The sequence below is a fragment of the Symphalangus syndactylus genome, chromosome 1 (assembly GCF_028878055.3).
Source record: "Symphalangus syndactylus isolate Jambi chromosome 1, NHGRI_mSymSyn1-v2.1_pri, whole genome shotgun sequence".
Classification (NCBI taxonomy): domain Eukaryota; kingdom Metazoa; phylum Chordata; class Mammalia; order Primates; family Hylobatidae; genus Symphalangus; species Symphalangus syndactylus.
In genome coordinates this window covers 109559764-109586541 of record NC_072423.2, presented here as the reverse complement: position 1 = coordinate 109586541, position 26778 = coordinate 109559764, and the positions used below count along the sequence as shown (strand labels likewise).

Here is a 26778-nt window from a genome sequence, read left to right as displayed (position 1 = left end):
ACATTTAAGTCTTTAATCCATCTTGAATTAATTTTTGTACAAGGTGTAAGGAAGGGATCCAGTTTCAGCTTTCTACATATGGCTAGCCAGTTTTCCCAGCACCATTTATTAAATAGGGAATCCTTTCCCCATTGCTTGTTTTTGTCAGGTTTTTCAAAGATCAGATGGTTGTAGATGTGTGCTATTATTTCCGAGGGCTCTATTCTGTTCCATTGGTCTATATCTCTGTTTTTGTAGCAGTACCATGCTGTTTTGGTTACTGTAGCCTTGTAGTATAGTTTGAAGCCAGATAGTATGATGCCTCCAGCTTTGTTCTTTTTGCTTAGGATTGTCTTGGCAATGCGGGCTCTTTTTTGGTTCCATATGAACTTTAAAGTAGTTTTTTTCCAATTCTGTGAAGAAAGTCATCGGTAGCTTGATGGAGATGGCATTGAATGTATAAATTACCTTGGCAGTATGGCCATTTTCACAATACTGATTCTTCCTATCCATGAGCATGGAATGTTCTTCCATTTCTTTGTGTCCTCTTTTATTTCATTGAGCAGCGGTTTGTAGTTCTCCTTGAAGAGGTCCTTCACATCCCTTATTAGTTGGATTCCTAGGTATTTTACTCTCTTTGAAGCAATCGTGAATGGGAGTTCACTCCTGATTTGGCTGTTTGTCTGTTATTGGTGTATAGGAATGCTTGTGATTTTTGCACATTGATTTTTTTATCCTGAGACTTTGCTGAAGTTGCTTATCAGCTTAAGGAGATTTGGGGCTGAGACAATGGGGTTTTCTAAATATACAATCATGTCATCTGCAAACAGAGACAATTTGACTTCCTCTTTTCCTAATTGAATATCCTTTATTTCTTTCTCTTGCCTGATTGCCCTGGCCAGAACTTCCAACACTATGTTGAATAGGAGTAGTGCAAGAGGGCATCCCTGTCCTGTGCCAGTGTTCAAAGGGAATGCTTCCAGTTTTTGCCCATTCAGTATGATATTGGCTGTGTCATAAGTAGCTCTTATTACTTTGAGATATGTCCCATCAATACCTGGTTTATTGAGAGTTTTTAGCATGAAGGGCTGTTGAATTTTGTCAAAGGCCTTTTCTGCATCTATTGAGATAGTCATGTGGTTTTTGTCTTTGGTTCTGTTTATATGATGGATTACGTTTATTGATTTGTGTATGTTGAACCAGCCTTGCATCCCAGGGATGAAGCTCACTTGATTGTGGTGGATAAGCTTTTTGATGTGCTGCTGGATTCAGTTTGCCAGTATTTTATTGAGGATTTTTGCATCGATGTTCATCAGGGATATTGGTCTAAAATTCTCTTTTTTTGTTGTGTCTCTGCCAGGCTTTGGTATCAGGATGATGTTGGCCTCATAAAATGAATTAGGGAGGATTCCCTCTTTTTCTTTTGATTGGAATTGTTTCAGAAGGAATGGTACCAGCTCCTCTTTGTACCTCTGGTAGAATTCGGCTGTGAATCCGTCTGGTCCTGGACTTTTTTTGGTTGGTAGGCTATTAATTATTGCCTCAATTCCAGAACCTGTTATTGGTCTGTTGAGGGATTCAACTTCTTCCTGGTTTAGTCTTGGGAGGGTGTATGTGTCCAGGAATTTATCCATTTCTTCTAGATTTTCTAGTTTATTTGCACAGAGGTGTTTATAGTATTCTCTGATGGTAGTTTGTATTTCTGTGGGATCGGTGGTGATATCCCCTTTATCATTTTTTATTGCATCTATTTGATTCTTCTCTCTTTTCTTTTTGATTAGTCTTGCTAGCGGTCCATCAATTTTGTTTATCTTTTCAAAAAAAAACCAGCTCCTGGATTCATTGATTTTTTTGAAGGGTTTTTTGTGTCTCTATCTCCTTCAGTTCTGCTCTGATCTTAGTTATTTCTTGCCTTCTGCTAGCTTTTGAATGTGTTTGCTCTTGCCTCTCTAGTTCTTTTAACTGTGATGTTAGGGTGTCAATTTTAGATCTTTCCTGCTTTCTCTTGTGGGTATTTAGTGCTATAAATTTCCCTCTACACATGGCTTTAAATGTGTCCCAGAGATTCTGGTATGTTGTGTCTTTGTTCTCATTGGTTTCAAAGAATATCTTTATTTCTGCCTTAATTTCATTATGTACCCAGTAGTCATTCAGAAGCAGGTTGTTCAGTTTCCATGTAGTTGAGCGGTTTTGAGTGAGTTTCTTAATCCTGAGTTCTAGTTTGATTGCACTGTGGTCTGAGAAACCGTTTGTTATAATTTCTGTTATTTTACATTTGCTGAGGAGTGCTTTACTTCCAACTATGTGGTCAATTTTGGAATGGGTGTGGTGTGCTGAGAAGAATGTATATTCTGTTGATTTTGGGGTGGAGAGTTCTGTAGATGTCTATTAGGTCCGTTTGGTGCAGAGCTGAGTTCAATTCCTGGATATCTTTGTTAACTTTCTGTCTCATTGATCTGTCTAGTATTAACAGTGGGGTGTTAAAGTCTCCCATTATTATTGTGTGGGAGTCTAAGTCTATTTGTAGGTCTCTAAGGACTTGCTTTATGAATCTAGGTGCTCCTGTATTGGGTGCATATACATTTAGGACAGTTAGCTCTTCTTGTCGAATTGATCTCTTTACCATTATGTAATGGACTTCTTTATCTCTTTTCATCTTTGTTGGTTTAAAGTCTGTTTTATCAGAGACTAGGATTGCAACCCCTGCTTTTTTTTTTTGTTTTCCATTTGCTTGGTAGATCTTCCTCCATCCCTTTATTTTGAGCCTATGTGTGTTTCTGCATGTGAGATGGGTCTCCTGAATACAGCACACTGATGGGTCTTGACTCTTTATCCAATTTGCCAGTCTGTGTCTTTTAATTGGAGCATTTAGCCCATTTACATTTAAGGTTAATATTGTTATGTGTGAATTTGATCCTGTCATTATGATGTTAGCTGGTTATTTTGCTCGTTAGTTGATGCAGTTTCTTCCTAGCATCGATGGTCTTTACAATTTGGCATGTTTTTGCAGTGGCTGGTACCAGTTGTTCCTTTCCATGTTTAGTGCTTCCTTCAGGAGCTCTTGTAAGGTAGGCCTGGTGGTGACAAAATCTCTCAGCATTTGTTTGTCTGTAAAGGATTTTATTTCTCCTTCACTTATGAAGCTTAGTTTGGCTTCTGAGTTGAAAATTCTTTTCTTTAAGAATGTTGAATATTGGCCCCCACTCTCTTCTGTCTTGTAGAGTTTCTGCTGAGAGATCTGCTGTTAGTCTGATGGGCTTCCCTTTGTGGGTAACTCAACCTTTCTCTCTGCGGCCCTTAACATTTTTTCCTTCATTTCAACTTTGGTGAATCTGACAATTATGTGTCTTGGAGTTGCTCTTCTCGAGGAATATCTTTGTGGTGTTCTCTATATTTCCTGAATTTGAATGTTGGCCTGCCTCGATAGGTTGGGGAAGTTCTCCTAGAAAATATCCTGAAGAGTGTTTTCCAATTTGGTTCCATTCTCCCCATCATGAATAGGAACAGAACCAGTCTGCAGCTCCCAGCGTGAGTGATGCAGAAGACAGGTGATTTCTGCATTTCCAACTGAGGTACCGGGTTCATCTCACAGGGGCTTGTCAGACACTTGGTGCAGCCCACGGAGCAGGGTGGGTCATCGCCTCACCCGGGAAGTGCAAGGGGTCGGGGAGTTACCTTTCCTAGCAAAGGGAAGCCATGACAGACGGTACCTGGAAAATCGGGACACTCCCACCCTAATACTGCAGTTTTCCAATGGCCTTAGCAAAGGGCACACCAGGAGATTATATCCTGCGCCTGACTCAGGGGATCCCATGCCCACGGAGCCTCTCTCACTGCTAGCACAGCAGTCTGAGATCGAACTGCAAGGAGGCAGTGAGGCTGCAGGAGGGGCATCCACCGTTGCTGAGGCTCGAGTAGGTAAACAAAGCGGCTGGGAAGCTCGAACTGGGTGGAGCCCACTGCAGCTCAAGGAGGCCTGCCTGCCTCTGTAGGCTCCACCTCTAGGGGCAGGGCATAGCTGAACAAAAGGCAGCAGAAACTTCTGCAGACTTAAACGTCCCTGTCTGACAGCTTTGAAGGGAGTAGTGGTTCTCCCAGCACAGAGTTTAAGATCTGAGAACGGACAGACTGCCTCCTCAAGTGGGTCCCTGACCCCCCAGGAGCCTAACTGGGAGGCACCTCCCAGTAGGGGGCGACTGACACCTCCTATGGCAGGGTGCCCCTCTGAGACAAAGCTTCCAGAGTGAAGGATCAGACAGCAACATTTGCTGTTCTGCAGCCTCCACTGGTGATACCCAGGCAAACAAGGTCTGGAGTGGACCTCCATCAAACTCCAACAGACCTGCAGCTGAGGGTCCTGACTGTTAGAAGGAAAACTAACAAACAGAAAGGACAGCCACACAAAAACCCCATCTGTACGTCATCATCATCAAAGACCAAAGGTAGATAAAACCACAAAGATGGGGAGAAACCAAAGCAGAAAAGCTGAAAATTCTAAAAATCAGAGCACTTCTTCTCCAAAGAAACGCAGCTCCTCGCCAGCAATGGAACAAAGCTGGATGGAGAATGACTTTGACAAGTTGAGAGAAGAAGGCTTCAGATGATCGGTAATAACAAACTTCTCCAAGCTAAAGGAGGATGTTTGAACCCATTGCAAAGAAGCTAAAAACCTTGAAAAAAGAGTAGATGAATGGCTAACTAGAATAAACAGTGTAGAGAAGACCTTAAATGAGCTGATGGAGCTGAAAACCATGGCATGAGAATGACGTGACGCATGCACAAGCTTCAGTAGCTGATTCGATCAACTGGAAGAAAGGGTATCAGTGATTGAAGATCAAATGAATGAAATGAAGCGAAAAGAGTTTAGAGAAAAAAGAGTAAAAATAAATGAACAAAGCCTCCAAGAAATATGGGACTATGTGAAAATCTACGTCTCATTGATGTAATAGCACAAATGTATGACATGGGAAGTCATTAAGAAAAGAAGCTCTCCAAAGCACACAAACCCATGAAGCCCACAGTAGGAGTGATGGAGAGAAGCCCACAGTAGGAGTGATGGCTATATGGCACAGTGAAAAGATGCAGTGACCACCTGGGAAAAGCCTTGGCAGATTGTAGAGGGAAGTGGAGTAAGGTTGCAGCAGGCACAGTCAGACTTCACCTGAAGTATTCAGACCAAGCCCTCATTTCCAGGGCAAGGGAATTAAGGCCACCTAGCCAGTTCATGGCCAAGCTAAGTTTGGGGCACAGATCTTTACACTCACCAGCCCTCACTCTCATGCCCATTCCACTGCCCATTTTTCCTCCCTAGCATGGACTCTGAGGTCAGAGAAGGGGAGCCAGCATTTGAAAGCAGACATTTCGGCTGGGCGCGGTGGCTCACGCTTGTAATCCCAGCACTTTGGGAGGCCGAGGCGGGCGGATCATGAGGTCAGGAGATCGAGACCACGGTGAAACCCCGTCTCTACTAAAAATACAAAAAATTAGCCGGGCGTGGTGGCGGGCGCCTGTAGTCCCAGCTACTAGGAGAGGCTGAGGCAGGAGAATGGCGTGAACCCGGGAGGCGGAGCTTGCAGTGAGCCGAGATTGCGCCACTGCACTCCAGCCTGGGCGACAGAGCGAGACTCCGTCTCAAAAAAAAAAAAAAAGAAAGCAGACATTTCTAGTACTAAATAGGACAAATGAACCAAAAGATTGGTGCATGCTGAAGATTTTCAGTATGTGAAGGCTGCAGACATAGAGAAGGAGCAGTGATATGTGTTATCAAGAAGGCACACTGAAAGATGGCCTTGGGAATAAAAAGAAACCCTGAGCCATGAATGCCACAGTTGAGGTTGGCATTTACAGTGTCTTCAGGTAAATAGTCCTGAATAGAGCTGCAGAAACAGATTATGTAATCCCTTCTGGTTTTGTTTTTTTCCCTAACCTAAAAGTGTCTCTAAGATATGTTCTGACATATCTAAGACTTTATCTGGTATTCTTGCTGAGGACAGAGCTCTGAATCATGATGATTGATAAAACACGGAAGGCAACCAAGGATGGACATTTGAACTCAATTGCACTCTGAACATTCCTCTAGGCTGTTCCAGATACTTAGTGTCCTGAAAAGAAGAAAGAGGAGGAATAAGTAGGCCCTGCTATTGGGGACCTCACAGGCTGATGGTTACCACCTTTTCCTTCCAGCTGTTGACTGATTTATTCACTTATCAAGCTTTTACTGAATGCTCAGTGAGGAACCTGCATGGCTCTTGCCTTAGGGGCAGGTGGTGCACTGTGTCAGTGCTGAATAGAGAGAAATTATCTTCTCCTTGTTTGGAAATAACTCATTTTTACTTCAAATGGCTTGGTTATCTGTTGCTGCATAATAAACCACGCCCAAAACTTCTCAAAACAATCTATTATGATCTCTTATTCTGTGGGTTTACAGGGCTCACTGAGCAATTCTCACTTGGTGTCAGACGTCACTGGCTGGAATCATCTAAAAGCTCAGCTGGGCTGGATATTCGAGATGGCTCACATACATGGCTGGCAATTGATGCTGGTGGTCAGCTCGGGGTGCGACTGGGGCTGTCAACTTGAGCTCCTACATATGACCTTTCCATGTGACTTAGGCTTCTCACAGCATGGCAGCTGATTTTCCCCAGAGAAAGCATTCCAAGAGATCCAGGAAGAAGTCTCAAGGCCCCTTTTTACCCAGCCTTGGATGTCCCAGGAAGTCCCCACGTTTCTATTGCCTCCTCAAGTCACTAATGTCAACCCAGATACCAGAAAGAGGAATGAGATTACACCTCATGTTGTAAGGAATGGCGTGTGTGTTTTGGGACGGAAGGTGTTGATGGTAACCATTTTTGGAGATGAGCTGTCACAATGGCCAAACTCCAGAATATCACACAGAAGAAGGCTGAGAGAAGCCCCTTCCCTTTTGGGGGTAAACATTAAGTGCAAAAATAAAATGGTTAAACAGAACTGGGCCCAAAGAGAATAGTGACAAGATCAGAGGCAGTAAGAAAGAAAGCAAGTCCCTTCTAGACCACAACTTCCATACAATCCATGTGCAGGCTCATCTGGAGAAAGGTGCAAGTCCTACATCCATCAAGCAGTGTTAGGCCCTGGGAGACAAAATAGAAGGGTCTGTGTGACATGGCATCATACAGAAAGACTGATACTTTCAAATGTATGTAATAGATGTTGTAGTAGATGCACTCTGGGCAAAGAAGGGAGGAAACAGTCCACTCTGTTTGAAGTTTGTGTTTGGTATTACCAGGGAGGGGAAAGCTTTCATAAAGGTGATCTTGAGGGAAGTCCTTTGCATTGGGGTTACTTCCCCTACTCCCAAGAGTGGTCATGAGACCAGTGGTCTTCCATGCCATACCCATGGACGCTGCTGTGATTCCTGTTGCTTTGGAAATGTCTGAGAGGAATGGCCTGCAAGGCCCCTCACATGGATCAGGATATTGAGTATGCAGATGTGGGGTTTTCTTTATGAGCCAGGCTGTGAGCTCCATGAGGTGGGAGACCATGGACAACCTGAGCAAGACAGTATACCAGGTTCCAATCACACGCTTGGTGTGGAATGGGCATCAGATATGGGTTTGATGTTACTGAGTTGGTCTAAAGGTGCTGTGTGTTTTTCGGTGCATACTGAACAGAGAGTAGTCCTGTCTAGAGCTGTGGGCTGCAATGCTCAGGAAGCATTCTGAGAGTTTCTTGCTGGGAAAGCTCTATATCGGTCAGTGAGAATAGGTGCTTTTTTCACCTAAACTCTTGTGAGTTGACAGCTCCCCCTGCTGATCAAAAGGCTGATTGGAGCTAGGAAACAGGGATTTTGAATAATCCTTAAGTAATTCATTGACACTGGGATTTACTAGACTACAACTCACATAATTCAGAAGTCTTATGAACACAGAAACCCTTGTGTTGTTCAAATGTTTTCATTAAAAGTAACCATCACCTTCTCTTACCATGGGATTGGCTGCCCAGGGCAGAGGGCAGGGGGAGGGAAGTGAAGTGGTAGAGTTAAAAATTTTAGTGGTGGCACAGAGCACCCCTTTGTGGCCACCATAGCCCAGAGAGACCACCATAACATAAGTCTGAATCTTCAGCAGAGCCCCTGAGCCCTGGCTACAGCCTTCAGGCTTCTGTATCTCCATCCTAACACCCTCACACGGATCAGGATATTGAGTATGCAGATGTGGGGTTTTCTTTATGAGCCAGGCTGTGAGCTCCATGAGGTGGGAGACCATGGACAACCTGAGCAAGACAGTATACCAGGTTCCAACCACATGCTTGGTGTGGAATGGGCATCAGATATGAGTTTGATGTTACTGAGTTGGTCTAAAGGTACTGTGTGTTTTTCGGTGCATACTGAACAGAGAGTAGTCCTGTCTAGAGCTGTGGACTGCAATGCTCAGGAAGCATTCTGAGAGTTTCTTGCTGGGAAAGCTCTATATCGGTCAGTGAGAATAGGTGCTTTTTTCATTTCTCTTTACATAGCCATCTTCTTGAGGTTGCCTAAGAGTACGGGTTCTAAAAGAGAACATAGAAACCAGTAAAATCACAAAATAGCAATTCAGGTCGAGTTTTAAAAATCGTATTTTAGTCATTCTCTTACAATTGTAAGGACATTTTTTAATGACTGGGTCTTAAAGCCAGCCCTGAGGTTCTACAAACAGGATCACTCAGACCAACTGTGGAAAAAGTTACATTACTGATATTTATTATGCTGACTTCTTCAAAGTATTTTAGCCTCATCTTCTTGGACTGAAATGAATACAAGAGGAATTTCTCAAGGACTCCCGTGGCAACCTGGCTGAAGAAGACATATTTTTAGCTGTGTCCTGACAGTGCTGGCACTGCACACTCAAAGGAAAGCCCCAGAGACCCTGAGTTCCAGAGACACAGAGCCTCTAGGAGCTGCAGATTGACCCCAGCTGCAGATTCAGCTGGAGTCCATGGGTTGGTCTAAACTACCCAACTTCACTCAGAGGACATCCCAGAGAGGGGTTTCAACCATAAGAGCCAGGCAGAGGCTTGAGGTCCAGGTGATCCTCCTGTGAGGGCTCCGACTCCCCCAGTGGTTTCTCATGGATATGCTGGTATCTGGTACAATGAGCACATTTGGAGGGCCTTCCAAATTACCCATTCCCCCAGGAAAGCCAGCAAGTTACTCTTACTGCTTCTGTGGAAGATCTTCTCGAGGACCATGGGTTGACAAGTTCCTGGACCTACGGCTATGGCCTGAACCCATGGGGACTCAGTCACACCACATGTGGCATGGTGTGGCTCCATAACAGTCCCTCAGACTAGGGGAAATCACTGCAAAGGCCTCACAGGAGTAGAACATGAATCAAGTCAACTAAAGAGCCTGAGTTAAAGCCCCATAATTTCCACATTAGTTCCATGAACGCTGAGTTCACGGAAGGGCAAGTGTCACAGAGCCAAACCCTGGAGAGCAACCTGTGTGCAGAGCCCTGGCCCCCAGCCAGCCTGGCTCTAGGGCTGCAGTAAGACTGGCAGGAAGGCAGAGGCCAGGTGCTGGGACCTAGAATCTGGGAGGGAGAAGCCTCTGAGAAAAGGCCGTAGGGAGCCAGGTGAGAACAGGGCCAGTGGTGTCAGGAGAAGGTAAGTGCGTAAAGACACAGTATGTCAAGTAATAACACTCAATGTTATCTGAGTGTCTCTGTCTCTGTGTGAGTGTCTCCATTGCAAGCTGGCCTGTTCCCATGCCTGGACCCCAGGAGAGCCCAGCATACAGGCCACACCCATTTCCTGACAGTGCTGGTTGCAGGGAGCCCCTAGCCACCCTGCTCCAGTTCTTAACTCTCCTCACTCTCTGCTTCTGAGCATGGTGGGGGCTCTGTCAGCGGATCTGCATCTCACCAGCCTGCCGTATGTCAGCCTTGGCTGGGACATGAGGTGCAGCCACTGCCACCATCTAACAACCAGGCTCTGCTTCATTCCTCCTGTGCTTGCTGAGTTCATCCTCATCCTAACTGCAAGGGACACCTACCCTGGTTCCCTAGTCCTGAGGATGCTTGACTGCTGGACCCTCCATCTGTGGCTTGTCATCTGTGCTTGATTGTTCTCACTTGGTTACAGGCTCTCCCTCTCTGCCAGATAAGTACCGCCATGCCCGTGAAATGATGTTGTTGCTGCCCACATACCGAGACCGCCCAAGCAGCGCCATGTATCCAGCAGCCATCCTGGAGAATGGACAGGTAATAGACCCACCACACTGACTGTCCTCTGCTGCAAGTGTGTTAGCCTGTACTTCCCTCCTTGCATTTGCTGGGCCTTCTGCATTGTCCTACATGCCTCTCTCATTCCACTGTAAGATCCCTCAAAAGGCCGCTGGGCTCCTGGATGTGGAGTGCAGTGAACCTGAGGACCAGCAATCCAGACAGAGTGTAGGCGTGAGTAGAATGGTGGCAGGAACCACCATTGGAACCAGCATTGCTCATGTAGCTATCTGTCCTTCCCACCAGATTCCTGGACTCCTCATCCCTAAACAGTCTAGCAGAAGTAATTGGTTCTTTACAGCCTGTTCTGAGAAGGCAGTGGTGGACACATTGGTCTGGAAGATGTTCTTCCTCCCTATTTGTGGGGCATCCTCACTGGAGCAAACTCTGCCTCTTTTATTCATCCATCCAACTGAAGTCCCTCACTACCTGCTGGGGCTGTTCTACATGCCATTTGCACAGCTCTCCAAATGCTCTGCCTGGGGACCTTGATCAAGAAGCTGTAGGGATTAACTCCCTCTCTTGGGCAGTCTGCCCCTGCCCTTCTATCAGGATCCATAAAAGTCACATCTCAGTGACCATTACCTAGCCTCAAAATGCCAGGAGTTTCTTAGTGGTACCTCCCTGTGCCTGGTTGGCTCTGCCAGATAGAGGGATGAGGTCTGCTTGGCAGCTGCCCATCAAAACAGCAAGTCTTGTCTGTGACTCTAGGCTTGATACTGTCCTTTCGTCTACCTTCGGTGCTAGCATGGGCCTGTGCAGGGCCTCTCCAGGAGGCTAAACCTGTCATGCTCATGGGGAAGTGGGGATCTCTCTGGCCAGACAAAAGGATGCAAACAGATGCTCCCAGGTAGCTATGTTCTGTTTCTTGGGCCCTACATAAGACAACCTGGGTCCTAGCCAGATACTGGAGGATGGTATCACAAATATTGTGTATAGAAGTACTGAGAACCAGACACCCTGGACAGTCTTTCCTAGGGCTGGCCTGGAGGTCTCAATATATCTCAAGTGTGAGCTGTGCCACTGCTTTGTTTTCCCTGTCTGATCTTGTAGTGTCCTGTCTCTTGTGGCCCACAACACTGCCTCCCAAGATATAACTGGTTGTTTTCACTCTCTATAATGTTTATCTCCTTCCTTCAGCCGCCGAATTTCCAGCGAGCCCTGTTCCAGCAAGTGGTCGGAGCCTGCAAACCCTGCAGTGATCCCAATCTGTCTGTGGCTGAAAAAGGTATTGTTCCCCAGGTGGCCTTCCCCTCATGTCTGTCCCCATCCTGAGTGTCTGACTCTTGTCCCTGAGTACCAGCTGGCCAGGGCTAAGCCATACTTCAACACTCAGGTCTGTCTGTCCAGAATTCTGACCAATTCTTGTGCTCACTATTTAACCCATGTCTGACTTGATGCTAAGGTTTATATCCTGTTCCCTCCTTCCTCAGGGCCTACCCTCAAAGAGGTCCCAGCTGCCTCCTGCCCTGAGCCCACCTTTATGGAAACTTGGGCTTCTGTTTGCAAACTGTAGACAACTACTTCCCTAGACTCCTCCCGGCCACCCCCAGAATTCAGCAGGCCTTGTGGCCCCTTTGGTCCCTCTCAGCTTGGGCCCTCAGGGATCTTTCCTTGGAGCTCAGAACAGGTCGTGGCCAAACAAGCCCCAAGAGGAAGGGGAAAGACATGCTATTTCCCAAAGGCAGGCTTCTCCAAGTGAAGCCCAGGGTGCCCCAAAGGAGTCCAGTCCTCCTGTAGCCACTCTGGCCAGCAGCTGCTGTGAATTCATCTTTTATTGCAAGGCCACCAACCATACTGTGAGACTGAGCAATCCTCCTTAGACCTGTGGCTATTTAGAGAGTGGGCTATTTTACCCTGTGTTCTGCTTCTGCAAGCCAATGGAAGAAGCAGACTCAGATCTCAGACACAGAGATCTGAGTTAATTTTAACAGAATAATACTAAGTGCTGAGCCTTCCTGCCACCCAGAACCTGGCCTCATATCCGCCCCCCTCCTCACAGGTTCTCTGCTTAGCTGCTCCATCTAATGGAGTTTAGGGCACATTCAGTTCCCACCAATACAACCTGTCATCCCTATTCCATCAGAACATGTCCCTCCGAAACTGTCAACATCACGTTATGATTGTATCTGTTCATCGAGTGCTATGTGCTGTCCCCACTGTTATGCTCCGCCTTTGCTCATCATGGAAGACATACCTCTGTGTCCTCTTTAAAGAGACAAAACACTGATGGGCACTGAAGCTGGGTGCCCCGCCACAAAGGGCCTGGTGACTGGCTGAAGATGCCTTCATAGCTTCAAGGTCGTATATCCCGAAAACATGCAGCTTCTTGGACTTCTGCACCTGTGGCCCAACAGAGAGTGTCTTTTTCGCCTGAAGGGCCAGAATCCACAGTGGCATTTCTTCAGCTGAGATGCAGAGCAACGTCAGAAGTAGCCAAGAGTCTAGACAGGCTTAGAGTTCAAACAGGTGCTGGTGGCCAGACCAGGACCCTACCCCAACCAGACACATTAGCGCTTCAGGCCTCAGGCCAAGGCCAGACTACGACTACATCAAGGAGCTGGACACGCCCACCCCTAGGTGTGGAAGGAAAGGAGGGTTGTCTCACAACAGAGGCTGAACCCAGAGCAAGCATATCCATACCACAAGGCCAGCATTTAGAAGGCAGCTAATCAGACATTTGCCTAGTGGCAACACACAGGCCAGAGTATAGCTCCCTAAGTCTCTACCTGGATCCTCCAGGGCAGGAACTGTACATACTTGTCATCATTCTCTTGTCCATCAGGGTTCTGAATCCCATGAGGACTACATCTCTCACTTACAGGTATCTCTTTTTTGCCATGCAGTGACTTCCAGATCAGGCGAGCCTGCCTTCAGGACCACGGGCTATGCACTGGCGGCCTCAGGCCAGTGCTGGACAGTTGTTAATGGTGAGAGAGGGAGGCGACAGGATACCTGTTGGGATCACCCCTCTTTTCCTAGGATAAGTCATTCTATATTAGCCTTCCCTCTAGCCCCAGTGCACTTGTGCTACATGGCAAAGGTCTACTGGCCCCACTGCTCATAGACATCAGGCTGCAGGGCAAACTTGATGGCTTCTGGTTTATGTGGAGTCACTCAGGCAGGCACCCTTTTGTAAACCATTACAGCCCTGTAAGCTTTCTTCTCCCATAGCCTTCCTGCCCTAGAGCTCCTTTGAGCCCTTGTGGGTGAACATCTGCACCCCATAATTCTTCCAGAGCTAGGTGTGCATCTGAGATCCTGGGCGGTCAGAACCCCTTTAGGGAAGCCGCCCAGACCCATTTCCAAGCTTCCTATTCCCTGATATTTCTTTGGTGGCTTTTTATGGAGAAGGTGCTTTTTTTGGCAGAGAGGGGAAGGTACAGGGAGCCTCACCAACAGGTAAGTGGGCCTGTTCTTGGGATGGCTCAGGCTCTCTAAGGAGGCTATTTGGTGAAATCCACCTGATGCTCATTAGATGCAGAATTCTTTCCTCCTTTCAGGCAACAGCTAAGTGTCTTTGCCTGCAACTCAATCGCTGGCACACCCCTCCTTCCTGCCACCAGCCATCAACCATACCAGGAGATGGGGCAATTCTCAGAACTGAGGCTGTTTAGACAGTGGAGTTTTACCCTGTGTTCTGCTGCAAGCTCACGCCAGCTCCTGAGCAACGAGGAAGAAGAGGATGATGGATGTCACAGTCTTATCCCTGGACAGCTGAGGGGGCCCAGCCCCTCTGGCCACATCCTTTTCAAAGGACAGACTCTAGCTCCTTCCCTTTCAAAGCCTCTCAGTTCCCATTAGACGCTGAAATTCCCATCTCTGTGTGTAGACCAGGAAGAACCCAAACCTCAGCCACCTCAGGCTCAATGTAGCTACCACGGCCTTAGAACAAATCCAGTGACAGCACCTGGATTGTGAGCCGCTTCTCTGCTGCTAATAGCCCAAAGGGGAGAGTTGCCTGGCTCCAACAGAGAAAGGACATAATTATTTTTGCTGGTATTTGTTCTCTAGGAGGAGCTGGCCAAGAGAATTCACATGTCCATTGCTGCTTCTACAGAGTGGCACCCTCAGACCCCAAGGTCCAGCCATCATTCGTCTCTCCTCCTGAAAAGTCTGTCATCCCAACTGTGGCTGAGGGGACAGTATTCTGGCAGTGGACTCCTTCTTTAACACAGAAGGGCACTCTGTGCTTCCTTTTATCTTGGGCCCACTGCACCCCTGCATCCATGGCATGTGGGTGCTAGGAACTGGGGTTCTGTAGACGCCAAAGGGTACTCATCGGCTCCACAGCCCTCCCTCCTCCTGTTAGGAAGCAGTGGGTCCAGCTGGATCTGGGCTGCAGTTTCTTCCAACAGGTACCTGTCCTTGCTCCCTGCTTTTCCCACTGAGCCTGGGCAGTAGGAGAGCTGACTCTAGACTTTGGCAAGGAGCTCTATGTCCTGTGCTCTCTCTATATTCTCTCATTCTCATCTCTACTCTTCTGTCCTGTTTTCTCTTCTCCTCCTGGCAGATCCCAGAGGCTGCAGGTGTTCACTCTTTGCTGCACATTCAGCTATCTCATCCTGAATACTCTTTAGACATAAGCTCACTCTGTTGCCCTCCTCTTAAGCAGCTTCAATCCCTGGCCACTCTCCCCTGTGGGCCACAGTGCCTTGCTTGGCCAGTGTTTTTAGTTCCAGGTGCTGGCATGCCCCACACATGTGCTGGATACATGGTGCACACTAGAGAAGCCACAAGCTGTACTTCTCCCAGAGGGTGGCTCGAGAAGTAACCTCCCTTCATGCCATCTGTTTCCACCCTTCAGCTGTGCCAGCAGCCCCCAGCAGCTGGAGTCTGGATAGCGGAGCCCAAGAGGCCCAGCCCTTCCTGTCTGCCCATATGGGGTGCATCCTGGCCCCCCCAGTGCCTCCCCGAAGCCTGCTGCATGGTAAGAAGACCTCCAGCGGGTCCCCCAATAGTCCCTGGTCTCAGACTCTGCTCAAGGGCCACAGCAACAGCCATCTAAGCTGAGAAGATGGGCCATTCTCTGGGCCGACTCAGCCAAAGCAAAAACACTCCCACCACAGGAAGGATCCTGCTGGGCTTTGGGGTCAGTGAGGTTTCTGAGTACAGCAGGTTAGCTCAGGAAGGCCATCCCAACCAGAAGGCTGAAGACAATGGAATTGACTGTGCCAGGCACACTTCTCACCAGACTGTCTCATCGCCTAGCAGTGGGCTAGAGCTGCCGCTGCCTGAGGCCTGTTCCGCAGACTCTGAAGCACTCAACTTTTCTGACTTCTTGTGTGGAGTGAGTTTCTTTTACCCCAGCAGCCTGTGTTTTGGAGAAGGCCAGTGTAAAGAGAGGTTTATCCATAGCCCTCAATGCTGAGGGGTCCCCAGGGGGCTCTTCTCATGCCTGCCCAGTTGGCCCAGCAAGATGGTGCTGGCATGAAGCCTGTGCAGGGCCCCCAGCTGAGGCTCTGGTTCTGTTCCCTTTGCAGGTCATTACTCCCTACACTTTGACGCCTTCCACCACCCTCTGGGTGATACCCCCCCAGCCCTCCCTGCCCGGACCCTGCGCAAGGTAATGTACTGAAGCGGCAGCCCCACCAGGCTGTGAGATGAGTCACCTCGTCTGCTCTAGAACCACCCTTGGGGTCTACAGGAGGAACTGGAGCCCTCCCCTTCACCTCTCTCCCCAGCCTGGCAGAAGCTGGGGATGGCCAGAGCCACACTTGAGCTGCAGGTGCACACTTGTGTCCTGCAGCAAATGTGATGAGGGCAGGGAGATCAGAGGGTCCTGGAGACAACAACACACGGTACCAAGAGTGTGTGGGCAGTGAGCACTGGGAAACCTGGGGGCTCTCAGCCAGCACCAAGGTATCAACACACCGTAGTTCGCTAGCTAAACAAATGTTCCTGTGGTGGATCAGAGAGCATTTCAAACTAGAATTCAGTAAAAGCAAGAACTTTATGGAAAACTCAGGAGAGTAAAATTTCCTGTTAGCTTGTCTGCAAATTGGAAAAGACTGAGTCTATCACAGATTTTAGCAGCAGAATACATTCCTCTGGTCCATGGCCCACCAGGGTTCTTTCTGCCCCCCCCCGCTCAACAGGCCTGATGACCCAGCCTTTATGTCAGTATCCCAGAGCCACCGACGGCAGCCTGGGACCTGGGACCAGGGGGCACCAATGCCCAGCAGCCAGGGCAAGGCAATTTTTTGGCCACAGAAATGCAGATGATTCTGGAGTTCCACTGGCTTGGGGGTGGTGGGAGGAGCTGGGAGCTTGCTGCTGAAGAAACAAGAAACATGCTGTTGATGAGGGTTAAAGTTCATTCATAAGCAGGCTCTTGGTCTTCCCATGGCAGGCAAGTCAGCCTGTCTGGAGAGAGGGATTCTAACATGCCCACCCTTTCCTTCGCAGTCTCCTCTCCACCCTATCCCAGCCTCCCCCACAAGCCCCCAGTCAGGTCTGGACGGCAGCAACTCTACGCTGTCCGGCAGTGCCAGCAGCGGCGTGTCCTCCTTGAGTGAGAGTAACTTTGGGCACTCCTCGGAGGCCCCACCTCGCACCGACACCATGGACTCCATGCCGAGCCAGGCCTGGAATGCTGACGAAGATCTTGAGGCACCCTACCTCCCTGTCCACTACAGCCTCTCTGAGTCTGCTGTCCTGGACTCCATCAAGGCCCAGCCATGCCGAAGCCACTCAGCCCCAGGGTGCGTCATCCCTCAGGACCCCATGGACCCGCCTGCGCTGCCACCCAAGCCCTACCACCCCCGCCTGCCGGCCCTGGAGCACGATGAGGGGGTGCTGCTGCGTGAAGAGACTGAGAGGCCTCGAGGCCTGCACCGCAAGGCTTCATTGCCTCCTGGGAGCGCTAAGGAGGAGCAGGCCCGCATGGCCTGGGAGCACGGCCGAGGGGAGCAGTGAGGGGCAACGAGGCGGCTGGGATGCCGCCCTCAGTAAGCAGCTTGCCAATCACTCCAGGTCTGAAAAGCAAGTCCCCCAGCCCCACCCCAGGGAGCCAGAGAGGCTTGGCACTCAAGAGAGAACTACCCCCAAGTCTCCGTTCTACTGCCGTGAACTCATGTGTTGCCATGTACAGAGGCCACAGCAGCATGAAGGGTTGTGGCTTCCCTTTTTTTTACATTTCCATTTCTATGGGTTTTCCTTTCTTTCCTTTATGCAGTAGATGCTTTCTTCCTCCTGCAGTTCTGGACCATGTGGAGCTATATGGAGAAATTGCACAGACAGAATCACTTTGCCACACTGCAGGGCCCAGGAGTGGGAGCCCAGGCCCTCCCTCCAGGGTAGAGATGCACAGAATGGAAATTGCACTAAGGACCTCTTCCTTTGCTGTATGGACAGAAGAGTTCATGGTTGCATTCAGGGATTGCAAGGACCATATAGACATGTCACAGGTGGAAAAAGGGCCACAAGCCGTTTTGCACAAATGCCTGCCAACCTGCCCCTCTTCCATCCAGGAGTGTGCTACTGAGGGGCTGGCTGGACCAACCTGCTGGCTCAGGCATGTGACTGGCCTAACCGCATGCCCAGGGCACTGCCGGGGTTCAATGGGCCAGCCATCTCCTACTCCACCTTGGATTTTTCTCTCCATCACATTATTTCTGACCATTTGCTCCCTTCCATTCTTGAAACACCTCATGCCCCACAGGAGCCCCAGTGGTGACTGGATCTGCAAGGGTTATCTCCCACCCTCTGGGGTTTGAGTGAAGGTATGGAGCCAGAGGGGCTATCCTAGCTACCTTCCTCCTAGGGGGAGCTGGTCCCCTTCCTATGTGGTAGAGAGAATGGTGTAAGAGTGAGTGTGGGGTGTGGCAGGCGCCGGAAATCCTCGAAGCTTTCAGAAGCATCCAGAATGCCTACCATCAGCTCCTGAATCAGGGATTTTCAGCACTACCTCTGAGCCGTGGGGTTGGCTGCCTAGCCAGGCTTCCAGGCCCTGAGGACATGTGGTCAGGTTCAGCAGGCTCCTGGGTAAAGAGGGTGGGAGGGGGCTTCTCCTTTTGGAAGCAGATAGCCATGCAGGTAGAATTGTCATCTCCCAAGTGGCCACATACAGCAACCCGCTCTAGGCCATGGGGACCACCACTCAGGGTTCGGGGCTGGCAGGAGGGCAGTTTCTCCAGTCTCCCCAGTCTGTTGGTGTCTTTATAGGAAACTATAAAGCAGAGCAGTGGTGTCTTTAGAGGAACCTCATTCAAGTCAGGGCACTGATTTTCCTCTCAGTTTATTATTTGGGGGGATAGGGTCAGGTGGGTATAGTAGTACTTTACCAGGGTGCTTTTAAGTTACTTAAAAAAAAAAAAACCTACAAAATATTTTTTTTCTTTTATTTGCTCGAGTTCACATTAATGATGGTCACAAGGCTGCCTTGTTGGGCAGGTGTGTTGCCCCCAGTTCCTCTTCTGCTGGCCTGTGTGACCTCCACAACCAGGCCCTGGGCCTGAGCCCCTTGTCCCTTCTCCACTGCCCCTCTTTCCAGACAGTAAAGGCCACGGTCAGTGTGTTTTTCTCTTGTAAACAAACCCCAGCTTGTTTAACAGAAATGCTAATAACCTACTGGGAAAGATGGAGGTCTAAATTACCTCCAGGGTTTTTCTGGGGGTTTATCACCAGTGTGGGTCCCTTCTGATACCACCAGGTTCACTGCAGGCAGAGTGGGGCAGAAGGCTGCTGAGGATGTGGGTCAGTCACAGCAGCCCTCACCTCAAAGGGCTGGCCTGCTTCTCAGCCTACATTCATTTGCAAGCTTCAATCGCTGGACCATCTGTTGTTCACAGATGTTAGAGGGTTAGGGGCTAGCTTCAGATTTGATTTATAGGTAGGAGGGCTTAGATTTTAAGGCACTTCTGAACGTCAATCCCTGGACAAGGCAGTCATCACGTAAGAACAGCTACCTTCTCCACTTGGTGGCACAAGAGGTAGGGAGGGGAGTATGGGTTCATCTGGCTTCGCATTATGCAAGGTGAAACCGTTTGTTTTCCCTCTCCATTTTCCCTAACTGAATGAAAAGGACACATTCTGAAATCCCTTTTGTTGGAGAATTAGTCAGTCTGAGGGGAAATGGGAGGCCAGAGATGAGAACCCTTTGAAAAGACTGTAAAATACTGATTTTCATTCTTTCAAGCTTATTTGTAAATACCTATTTGAATGCTGTGTATTTGTACAGGAATTTGAGCAAAAAATGTATAGAGTGTGATGTCCAATTGGTATTCAGCCCTATAAATGTGTTTTTAACCTCCCGCATTCTGTGCTTATTTAAAACAAGGAAACTTCTAACCATTTCTTTTGTGTATTCATGTTTAAAGAAAAAAAGTGATTTAAAAGTGATCTTACCTGTACCAGAAAAGCAAAGTTAAACGAAACAAAATTTGTACCATTGTCCCAAGAGGTATTTTACTGTATATATTGTGGTAGCATGTTCAAAATCCAACAAGTAATGTGAATTTTAGATGTAAATATCTGCCACTTGATTTTTCCCCCCTTTCCCCACTTCCTTGACTGCTGTGATGTGAATTAAAGATAAATACGTGATACTGATCCACTGAATTCACTGAATGGGAGCAGAGGATGTGCCCCTCTCCAACCCTTGTCGCCGGGCTCCAAGCCCTTTTTAGCCCCATAGACATGTCCTTTCTGCACTGAGGAGAGCCAACCCTTCCCGCATCCTGCCTTCAAGGCAGGCAGCCAGCAGGGCACTTGAAGGGCAGTCGAAAAGGAAACATCCTCCAGTGCTTCTCTAGTGATTCCCGGGACCCCACTCAGGAAGCCCCACGGCAGCGGGGGACCCCCGAGGCCCTAGCCGGGGAGGCAGGAGGAGGCTGGCCAGCCACCAAGCCACGCTTCAGAGCTTGTAAGGGCACCCCCCGAGCCCCTCACTTTCCCACTCTGAGGCGACCCCATGTCCTCGACCGATGATCCGGCCCGGGCGCTTCCCTCCACGGTCTAGAGTGGCGGCCCAGCTTTGAGCTTGGCGCGCCTTGAGCCCTTCCTCCGGATGTCCCGCAGTCCGTCCACCCCGCACGTCTCCTATCAGCCTATGCACGGCGGGCTCCGGTCAGCTGGATGATCAGCAGGTGGGCTTTCAAAGATTGGGTCCGTTGCCCACGCGAATGAAAGAAGAAAAAAAGAAACCTCTTTGAGCCTTGCCTGCGGCTGCCCGCCCTTCCTGCCTAACCTGTTGTCTTGGCTGACCCCAGAACTCCTGCACCACGAGTCGGAGTCCGGGCAAGGAGATCAGCAGGGTTTTTCGAGCGAGCCTGGGGCCCAGGGCAGGGGTACGCGGGTCAACTCAACAGATGTAAGGCGTGGCCGAACCCCATTCAGCTAGCAGTACCCGGCCTCAGCCAGAGTCGCTGCCCTCATCCAAGATGGCGGCCCACACCGCTTCCGTCGCTGCTGTAGCCGCTTCCTGCGGCCGGTCCGCGTTCAATCAGCGGCCGACAACTGTCTAGGGCTCAGACACCACCAGCCAATGAGGGAGGGCAGCGTGGAGCCGCCCGTCTGGGCTTGCGGCTCGTGGACCAATGGGGAAGTGGCGTGTGGGAGGGCGCCGGAGGGCCCCCCGCCAATGGGGAGCTACGGCGCGCGGCCGGGACTTGGAGGCGGTGCGGCGCGGCGGGTGCGGTTCAGTCGGTCGGCGGCGGCAGCGGCGGAGGAGGATGAGGAGGATGAGGAGGATGTGGGCCACGCAGGGGCTGGCGGTGGCGCTGGCTCTGAGCGTGCTGCCGGGCTGCCGGGCGCTGCGGCCGGGCGACTGCGAAGGTGCAGGATAGGGGGCCTGAGGCCGCGCTCCGTGACCGTTCTGGCGGCGGCGCTGAACCCCACAAAATCACCAGACGGCCGGGGCCAAGAGGGCGAGGGCGGGGGCGAGGGCGGGGGCGGGGGCGGGGGCGGGGGCGGGGGCGACGGCGGGTCCCGGCGGGGCCTGCATGAGGAGGCCCCGGCGCCCGCCCTAGTAAATCTTTCCTGGGCCTAGAAAACATTGGTCCGACGAAGAAAAGTTGAGACTAGATCCCGTTGAAAACTTGGCTTGAAATCTCCATCACGCCTGAGTTATTGTCCCCAGCACCATCTAGAGGTTACCGCTCCCCGTCCGGCGTCGGGAGCTCCAGGGCTGGCCATGGGTGCTGCTCCCTGTCTGTTGGGATCACGAAGCTGCACCTCTGGGTCGGCTGTTGTATTTGGAAATTAGCAGCAGCATTTTGATTTTTCTCTTCACCTTCCAGTCTCTCCATTTGTGAGGTCACAGTGAGTCCCTTCTCAAGGACACGTGTTCACCATGGGCTTAAACTTGATGAAGGGAGCAGGGAGGAGTCGTTTATAGGTCACTGGGTGATGCTTGGTCCTTTGATGCCCTGGGTGTACCAGGGGACCCCCGCCACCTGGAACCGGGTTCTGTCTACCTGTAGACACCTGAGAAAAATCGGTGATGGAAAAGCTCACCTCTAATGATTCATCTCCGTGTCTCCTATTAAAATTGCTGGCGGAGTTCTTTCCTGGTGGATTGGAACAGCTTGGTGATTGCTGAGCATCTCCCGTCCCTCTCTTTTCCAGTTTGTATTTCTTATCTGGGAAGATTTTACCAGGACCTCAAAGACAGAGATGTCACATTCTCACCAGCCACTATTGAAAACGAACTTATAAAGTTCTGCCGGGAAGCAAGAGGCAAAGAGAATCGGTTGGTAAGTAGCTGGTGACCCTCCCCAACTGGCCCTGGCTCATGTTAACCCTTGGCTTCACCAGCCGGTTGATAAAAGGCCTTGCCCACCTCTATTCAGGAAGCCAGCTACTCTCTCCATAAACTAATGTGAGACTGAAGTGCTTCTGTGTCCTTCTCAAAGCGGCATGTGTTCTGAAACTGTGATTTTTTTTTTTTATCCTGTTAGTCTTTATTAAGCATCTACTATGTGCTGGGCACTGGGAATATCAGGGGAAAGAAGTGACAGCCGGGCACACACATAATGCAGTGTCTGGGTGTCATGAAGAAAATGGACCAGCAGGTGCTGATTTAGAGTGGCCAAGAAGTCTCTCTGAGGAAGGGTTATCATTGAAGTGGGGTAAGACCATCCCATACAGGGAACAGCAGTGTGAGTGCCCAGAGGCCTGAAAGAGTTTGGCATGTATGTGGACAGGAGAAGGTGACAGGGTGCCCACAGGATAGGCAAAGGCCGAATCCAAGACAAAAGCCCTAGTGAAGCAATGGGTTTTCTAACTTGAATTTCCCTGGCGGTCTCTGGCTTTTCTCTCTGTTAAAGGTTTGAACCCTGGTGACACTTAAATTCATTTGGTGGCTGTCAGCTTGGACTGAGCATGTGTTAAGAGTCCAGGGTTTACACTGGCTGAATCTGACTACCAGTACAGGCAGGGCATCGAAAAATGCAGCTGTGGGCCAGGTGCGGTGGCTCATGCCTGTCATCCTAGCACTTTGGGAGGGCAAGGTGGGAGGATTGCTTGAGCTTAGGAGTTTGAGATCAGCCTGGGCAAAGTGGTGAAATCCTGTCTGCACAAAAAAATTTTTAGGCTAGGCGCGGTGGCTCACACCTGTAATCCTAGCACTTTGGGAGACCGAGGTGGGTGGCTCACCTGAGGTCAGGAGTTCAAGACCAGCCTGGCCAACATGGCAAAACCCTATCTCTACTAAAAAATAGGAAAATTAGCCAGGCATGGTGACAGGCGCCTGTAATCCCAGCTGGTCAGGAGGCTGAGGCAGGGAGAGTTGCTTGAACCTGGGAGGCGGAGGTTGCAGTGAGCCGAGCCGAGATTGCGCCACTGCACTCCAGCCTGGGTGACAGAGCAAAACTTTGTCTCAAAAAATTTGTTTTAATTAGCTGGGTGTGGTGGCCCACACCGGTAGACCCAGCTACTAGAGTGGCTGAGAGGGGAGGATCACCACCCAACAGATTGAAGCTGTAAGGAGCCATGATCATGCCACTGCATTCTAGCCTGGGCGACAGGGAGTCCTATCTCAAAAAAAAAAAAAGGCCCTACAGAGAGATGATGTTTCAAGGTGTCAGTATGTTTGGAGGAGATGGCTCTCAAGCACCTTCTGAAGGCCATTGTCCTTTCTTGCTCCAGTGCTACTATATCGGGGCCACAGATGATGCAGCCACCAAAATCATCAATGAGGTATCAAAGCCTCTGGCCCACCACATCCCTGTGGAGAAGATCTGTGAGAAGCTTAAGAAGAAGGACAGCCAGATCTGTGAGCTTAAGTATGGTGAGTATGCCTAGTCCTTTCTTAATGAATGCTGTGCACCTTCTGGGTTTGTTTCCCATCTGGGAGAGGAAAATGGTGAGCTAGAGTCACGAGTGGATTGTATTGTATGACAGATGGTGCTAAATGCTGGAGGGCTTTGGCACGGAAGTGGGTGGAGGTCAGAATAGGCCTTATTGAAGAGGTGATATTTCAGCAAACTTTGAAGGAGGTGAGGATTAGCCAAGAGGCCAGCTAATGGAAGAGCATTCCAGGCAGAGGATACAGGCAGGATAAAGGTGGCCAGTGGCATGGCAAGTCAGAGAGCATTGCAGGCTGGTGAGGGCTTTTAATCTGCATGAAGTTAGGAGCATTAGGAGTTTTTGAGCAGAGAAGGGACATGGTACGACTTGGGTTTAACAGGCTGGTTCTGGCTGCAAGCTCTGAAGTCCCAGTGATCTTTACTATTCTGAAAAGAAACGCTATGTCCAAGCATGCAAGCCCAAGAGTTAGGAACTACAGCATCTCTCTTGCTGACTGGGTCTCTGGTTGTACATAGTCCCAGTCTTCAGAAACAGTCAGGGCCTCTTCTGAAAAACTTGAATGGCCAAGGACCTGTGTTCGCCTACTTGTGTCTTCCTGGTACAGGTCCAGTTGGCTCCAGGTCACTGTGGTCATGGAGAGTTAAGTTCCTAACTCAAGGACCTGAGCAGGGCTGCTCTTTGTCACCAGCCTGGAGCTGTTAGTATGTGGTGACTATGTCAGAGACACTTGGAAGATGGGAACCATGTTTCTCCTATAAGGACAGTGGCCTCTGTCCCTATCCTTGTTCACACTGCATATCTGTAGTAGACACAATATGTGGCCAGCCTTCCTGGTGAAGAGGCTAGTTCCCTCTTGTGGGGGCAGTAGGCACTGACATGCCTGTAAATGTGTCTGGAAATGTCTCTTCCTCTGAAACCAGTAGGGCTGGTTTGGCCGTTCAGGGAGTGACATATTCTGGGACTACTGGGGGACTGCAGGTGTTCCACCCAGCCAGTGACTCTCCCTGCTCTCTCCTCCAGACAAGCAGATCGACCTGAGCACAGTGGACCTGAAGAAGCTCCGAGTTAAAGAGCTGAAGAAGATTCTGGATGACTGGGGGGAGACATGCAAAGGCTGTGCAGAAAAGTCTGACTACATCCGGAAGATAAATGAACTGATGCCTAAATATGCCCCCAAGGCAGCCAGTGCACGGACTGATTTGTAGTCTGCTCAATCTTTGTTGCACCTGAGGGGGAGAAAACAGTTCAACTGCTTGCTCCCAAAACAGCCTTTTTGTAATTTATTTTTTAAGTGGGCTCCTGACAATACTGTATCAGATGTGAAGCCTGGAGCTTTCCTGATGATGCTGGCCCTACAGTACCCCCATGAGGGGATTCCCTTCTTCTGTTGCTGGTGTACTCTAGGACTTCAAAGTGTGTCTAGGATTTTTTTATTAAAGAAAAAAAATTTCTAGCTGTCCTTGCAGAATTATAGTGAATACCAAAATGGGGTTTTGCCCCAGGAGGCTCCTACCAGTTTATGCTTTCCAGTTGCAGTCTGGGGGGATATTCATTCCCATTTGTCCCTCAACCCACCAGTGCTGAAAATACCAGAGCAGGACATAGGGGCTGGGGCCAGCTGATGTGTGTGGGTGTGTGCCACTAGAGGGCAGCAGGCACTCAGCAGAAAGGAGGAGGGGGTGGGTGCTGCCCTTAATACCCTGCCCCTTGATACAGTATCTGTCTTACCCACCCAAGAGAGCTGGAGGCCACAGCTCTAGGAGGAGTGAGTCTGGGATACATTGGAGGGCCTTATATTGTGGCTCAGTACAAGCAAGACGGGGTATGTGGAGTGTGGTTTTCCACAAGGATATCTTCAATAACAGTGCACGTCAGCACTGACATCTCTGTAAAGATGCTGTTGGCCTGGCCACCTACTTGCTCTTGTCCATTCCAAGCCTCTGATGTCTGTTCCAGTTTTTGCAAGTCTGGCAGGAGTCAGCTTATACAAAGAGGGAGTGGGAAGCAGCCTTTTGCCTTTGTTTACCCTAAATTAGTCTAACAGTTGAGGTCCAGGGTTTTGCTGGAGTCTGCTGCTTAGGCCACTCTCTGTGGCATTGGTGCTTAGGAAACCCAGTTGTTAGTGTGAGCTGTGGCTCAATGAAGACACCTTTAGAAACCACCTGAAAGGACGGACTAAGAACCAGTACTTTCCAAGGAATTGCTCTTGCCTCAGATCACTTCACTTGTGTCTCCTAAGCTCAGTTTGCCTGTAGGAGGCCTTGCTGCTGTGGAACCCATTGCTTTCTTCCAAGACCTTTCCCCCTGCACCTGCCTGAGCTGCTCCAGGAGCTGCTTTCTCATTGTGAGAAGAGGGCATGACTTGGTGTGCTCTTCCCCATCGCAAGGATTCTGTGCCGGAAATTGGGTCAGGTTCTACCATGGTTCCAGCAACTGTCGTTGGAGAATGAAAGCTTCCTCAATCGGCTTGAGCACCTGGGCACCCTTTCCCTCACCTCACCTGGGGAGAAGAGGTCCTCCTGAAGGTGATGAACAGGAGGGTACTGGCCAGCGAGGGGTCAGCGTGGCAAGCTGTGATAACTGCTGGCACTATCTGTGCATAAGGCCTCTTCATCCTTGGCTCTTGTGGCCCTACCTTTCCAGCCTGCTGTCTGCCCAGATGCCCACAGAAGAGGGTGGGACCCAAGAGTGGCGTTAAAGAGTATTCCAACTCCATCAACTGCAACTGCAGGTTTGGCTCTGCTTTCGGTTATTACCTGCGTGACAGCAATTGTCCTCACGGCTTTTTCAGGGACTGCTGCAGGTGAACCTGCACGTGGAGGATGCGCAGAATGTGGGCCTTGGGTCCTGGACAGGGGCTAAGGATAGGCATGCATTAGTCCTTGGGGCTGTCAGCCCCGGATCCCAGGCAGGAGATGCCAAGGAGGGTGATGTGGGGTTTGCTCAAGCCTAGTCCTAGGACTGAGGGGATACTACATAAAGAGACCACTGACTGGGTCAATGCCCCAGACCCCAACGCCCGTGGAAGCTGCCACTCCTGCTCCAATCAGCGTGGGCTCCAGCGCCTGCAAGAGGAGATAGTTGGACCCAGAGCGGCGAAGCACGCCCGGGAACACAAAGCGTTAGGTCGTCCCGCCGGCCTCTCAGGGTTCGCTACACTCGGCATAGCCTCAAGCATCGGCTATGCGGGCCGCGCGGTGGCGCCAGAGCGCGCGGCCCAGGCCCACTCACCCGGCACTCACAGGGTCACGTGGCACTGGGCGACGCAGCGCGATGACGCAGGCCCGGCGCGGGTCTTGCTCCGCCCGCC

General features: G+C 50.0%; 2 protein-coding genes across 8 annotated transcripts in view; both read left to right on the top strand.

Moving 5' to 3' along the window:
• DOCK3 (dedicator of cytokinesis 3) overlaps nucleotides 1–19769 on the top strand; it is a 677098-nt gene extending 657329 nt beyond the window's left edge. For 3 of the 7 annotated variants that reach the window (XM_055275643.2, XM_055275641.2, XM_055275626.2), the window contains exons 50-55: nucleotides 10078–10196; nucleotides 11358–11445; nucleotides 13064–13147; nucleotides 15025–15147; nucleotides 15701–15783; nucleotides 16626–19769. In XM_055275643.2, the coding sequence (XP_055131618.1) occupies nucleotides 10078–10196; nucleotides 11358–11445; nucleotides 13064–13147; nucleotides 15025–15147; nucleotides 15701–15783; nucleotides 16626–17135 (1007 nt within the window). In that variant the 3' untranslated portion in view covers nucleotides 17136–19769. The remainder of the gene's footprint in view (nucleotides 1–10077; nucleotides 10197–11357; nucleotides 11446–13063; nucleotides 13148–15024; nucleotides 15148–15700; nucleotides 15784–16625) is intronic. The other 4 variants (XM_055275636.2, XM_055275654.2, XM_055275664.2 and 1 more) reach the window with 4 other exon arrangements.
• Nucleotides 19770–20740: 971 nt separating this feature from the next.
• Nucleotides 20741–24927, top strand: MANF (mesencephalic astrocyte derived neurotrophic factor). Its single transcript, XM_055275708.2, has 4 exons — nucleotides 20741–20993; nucleotides 21786–21913; nucleotides 23307–23448; nucleotides 24489–24927. The coding sequence occupies exons 1-4, from the start codon at nucleotides 20756–20758 to the stop codon at nucleotides 24671–24673; spliced, it is 693 nt and encodes a 230-aa protein (XP_055131683.1). The 5' UTR covers nucleotides 20741–20755; the 3' UTR covers nucleotides 24674–24927.
• Nucleotides 24928–26778: the final 1851 nt, after the last annotated feature.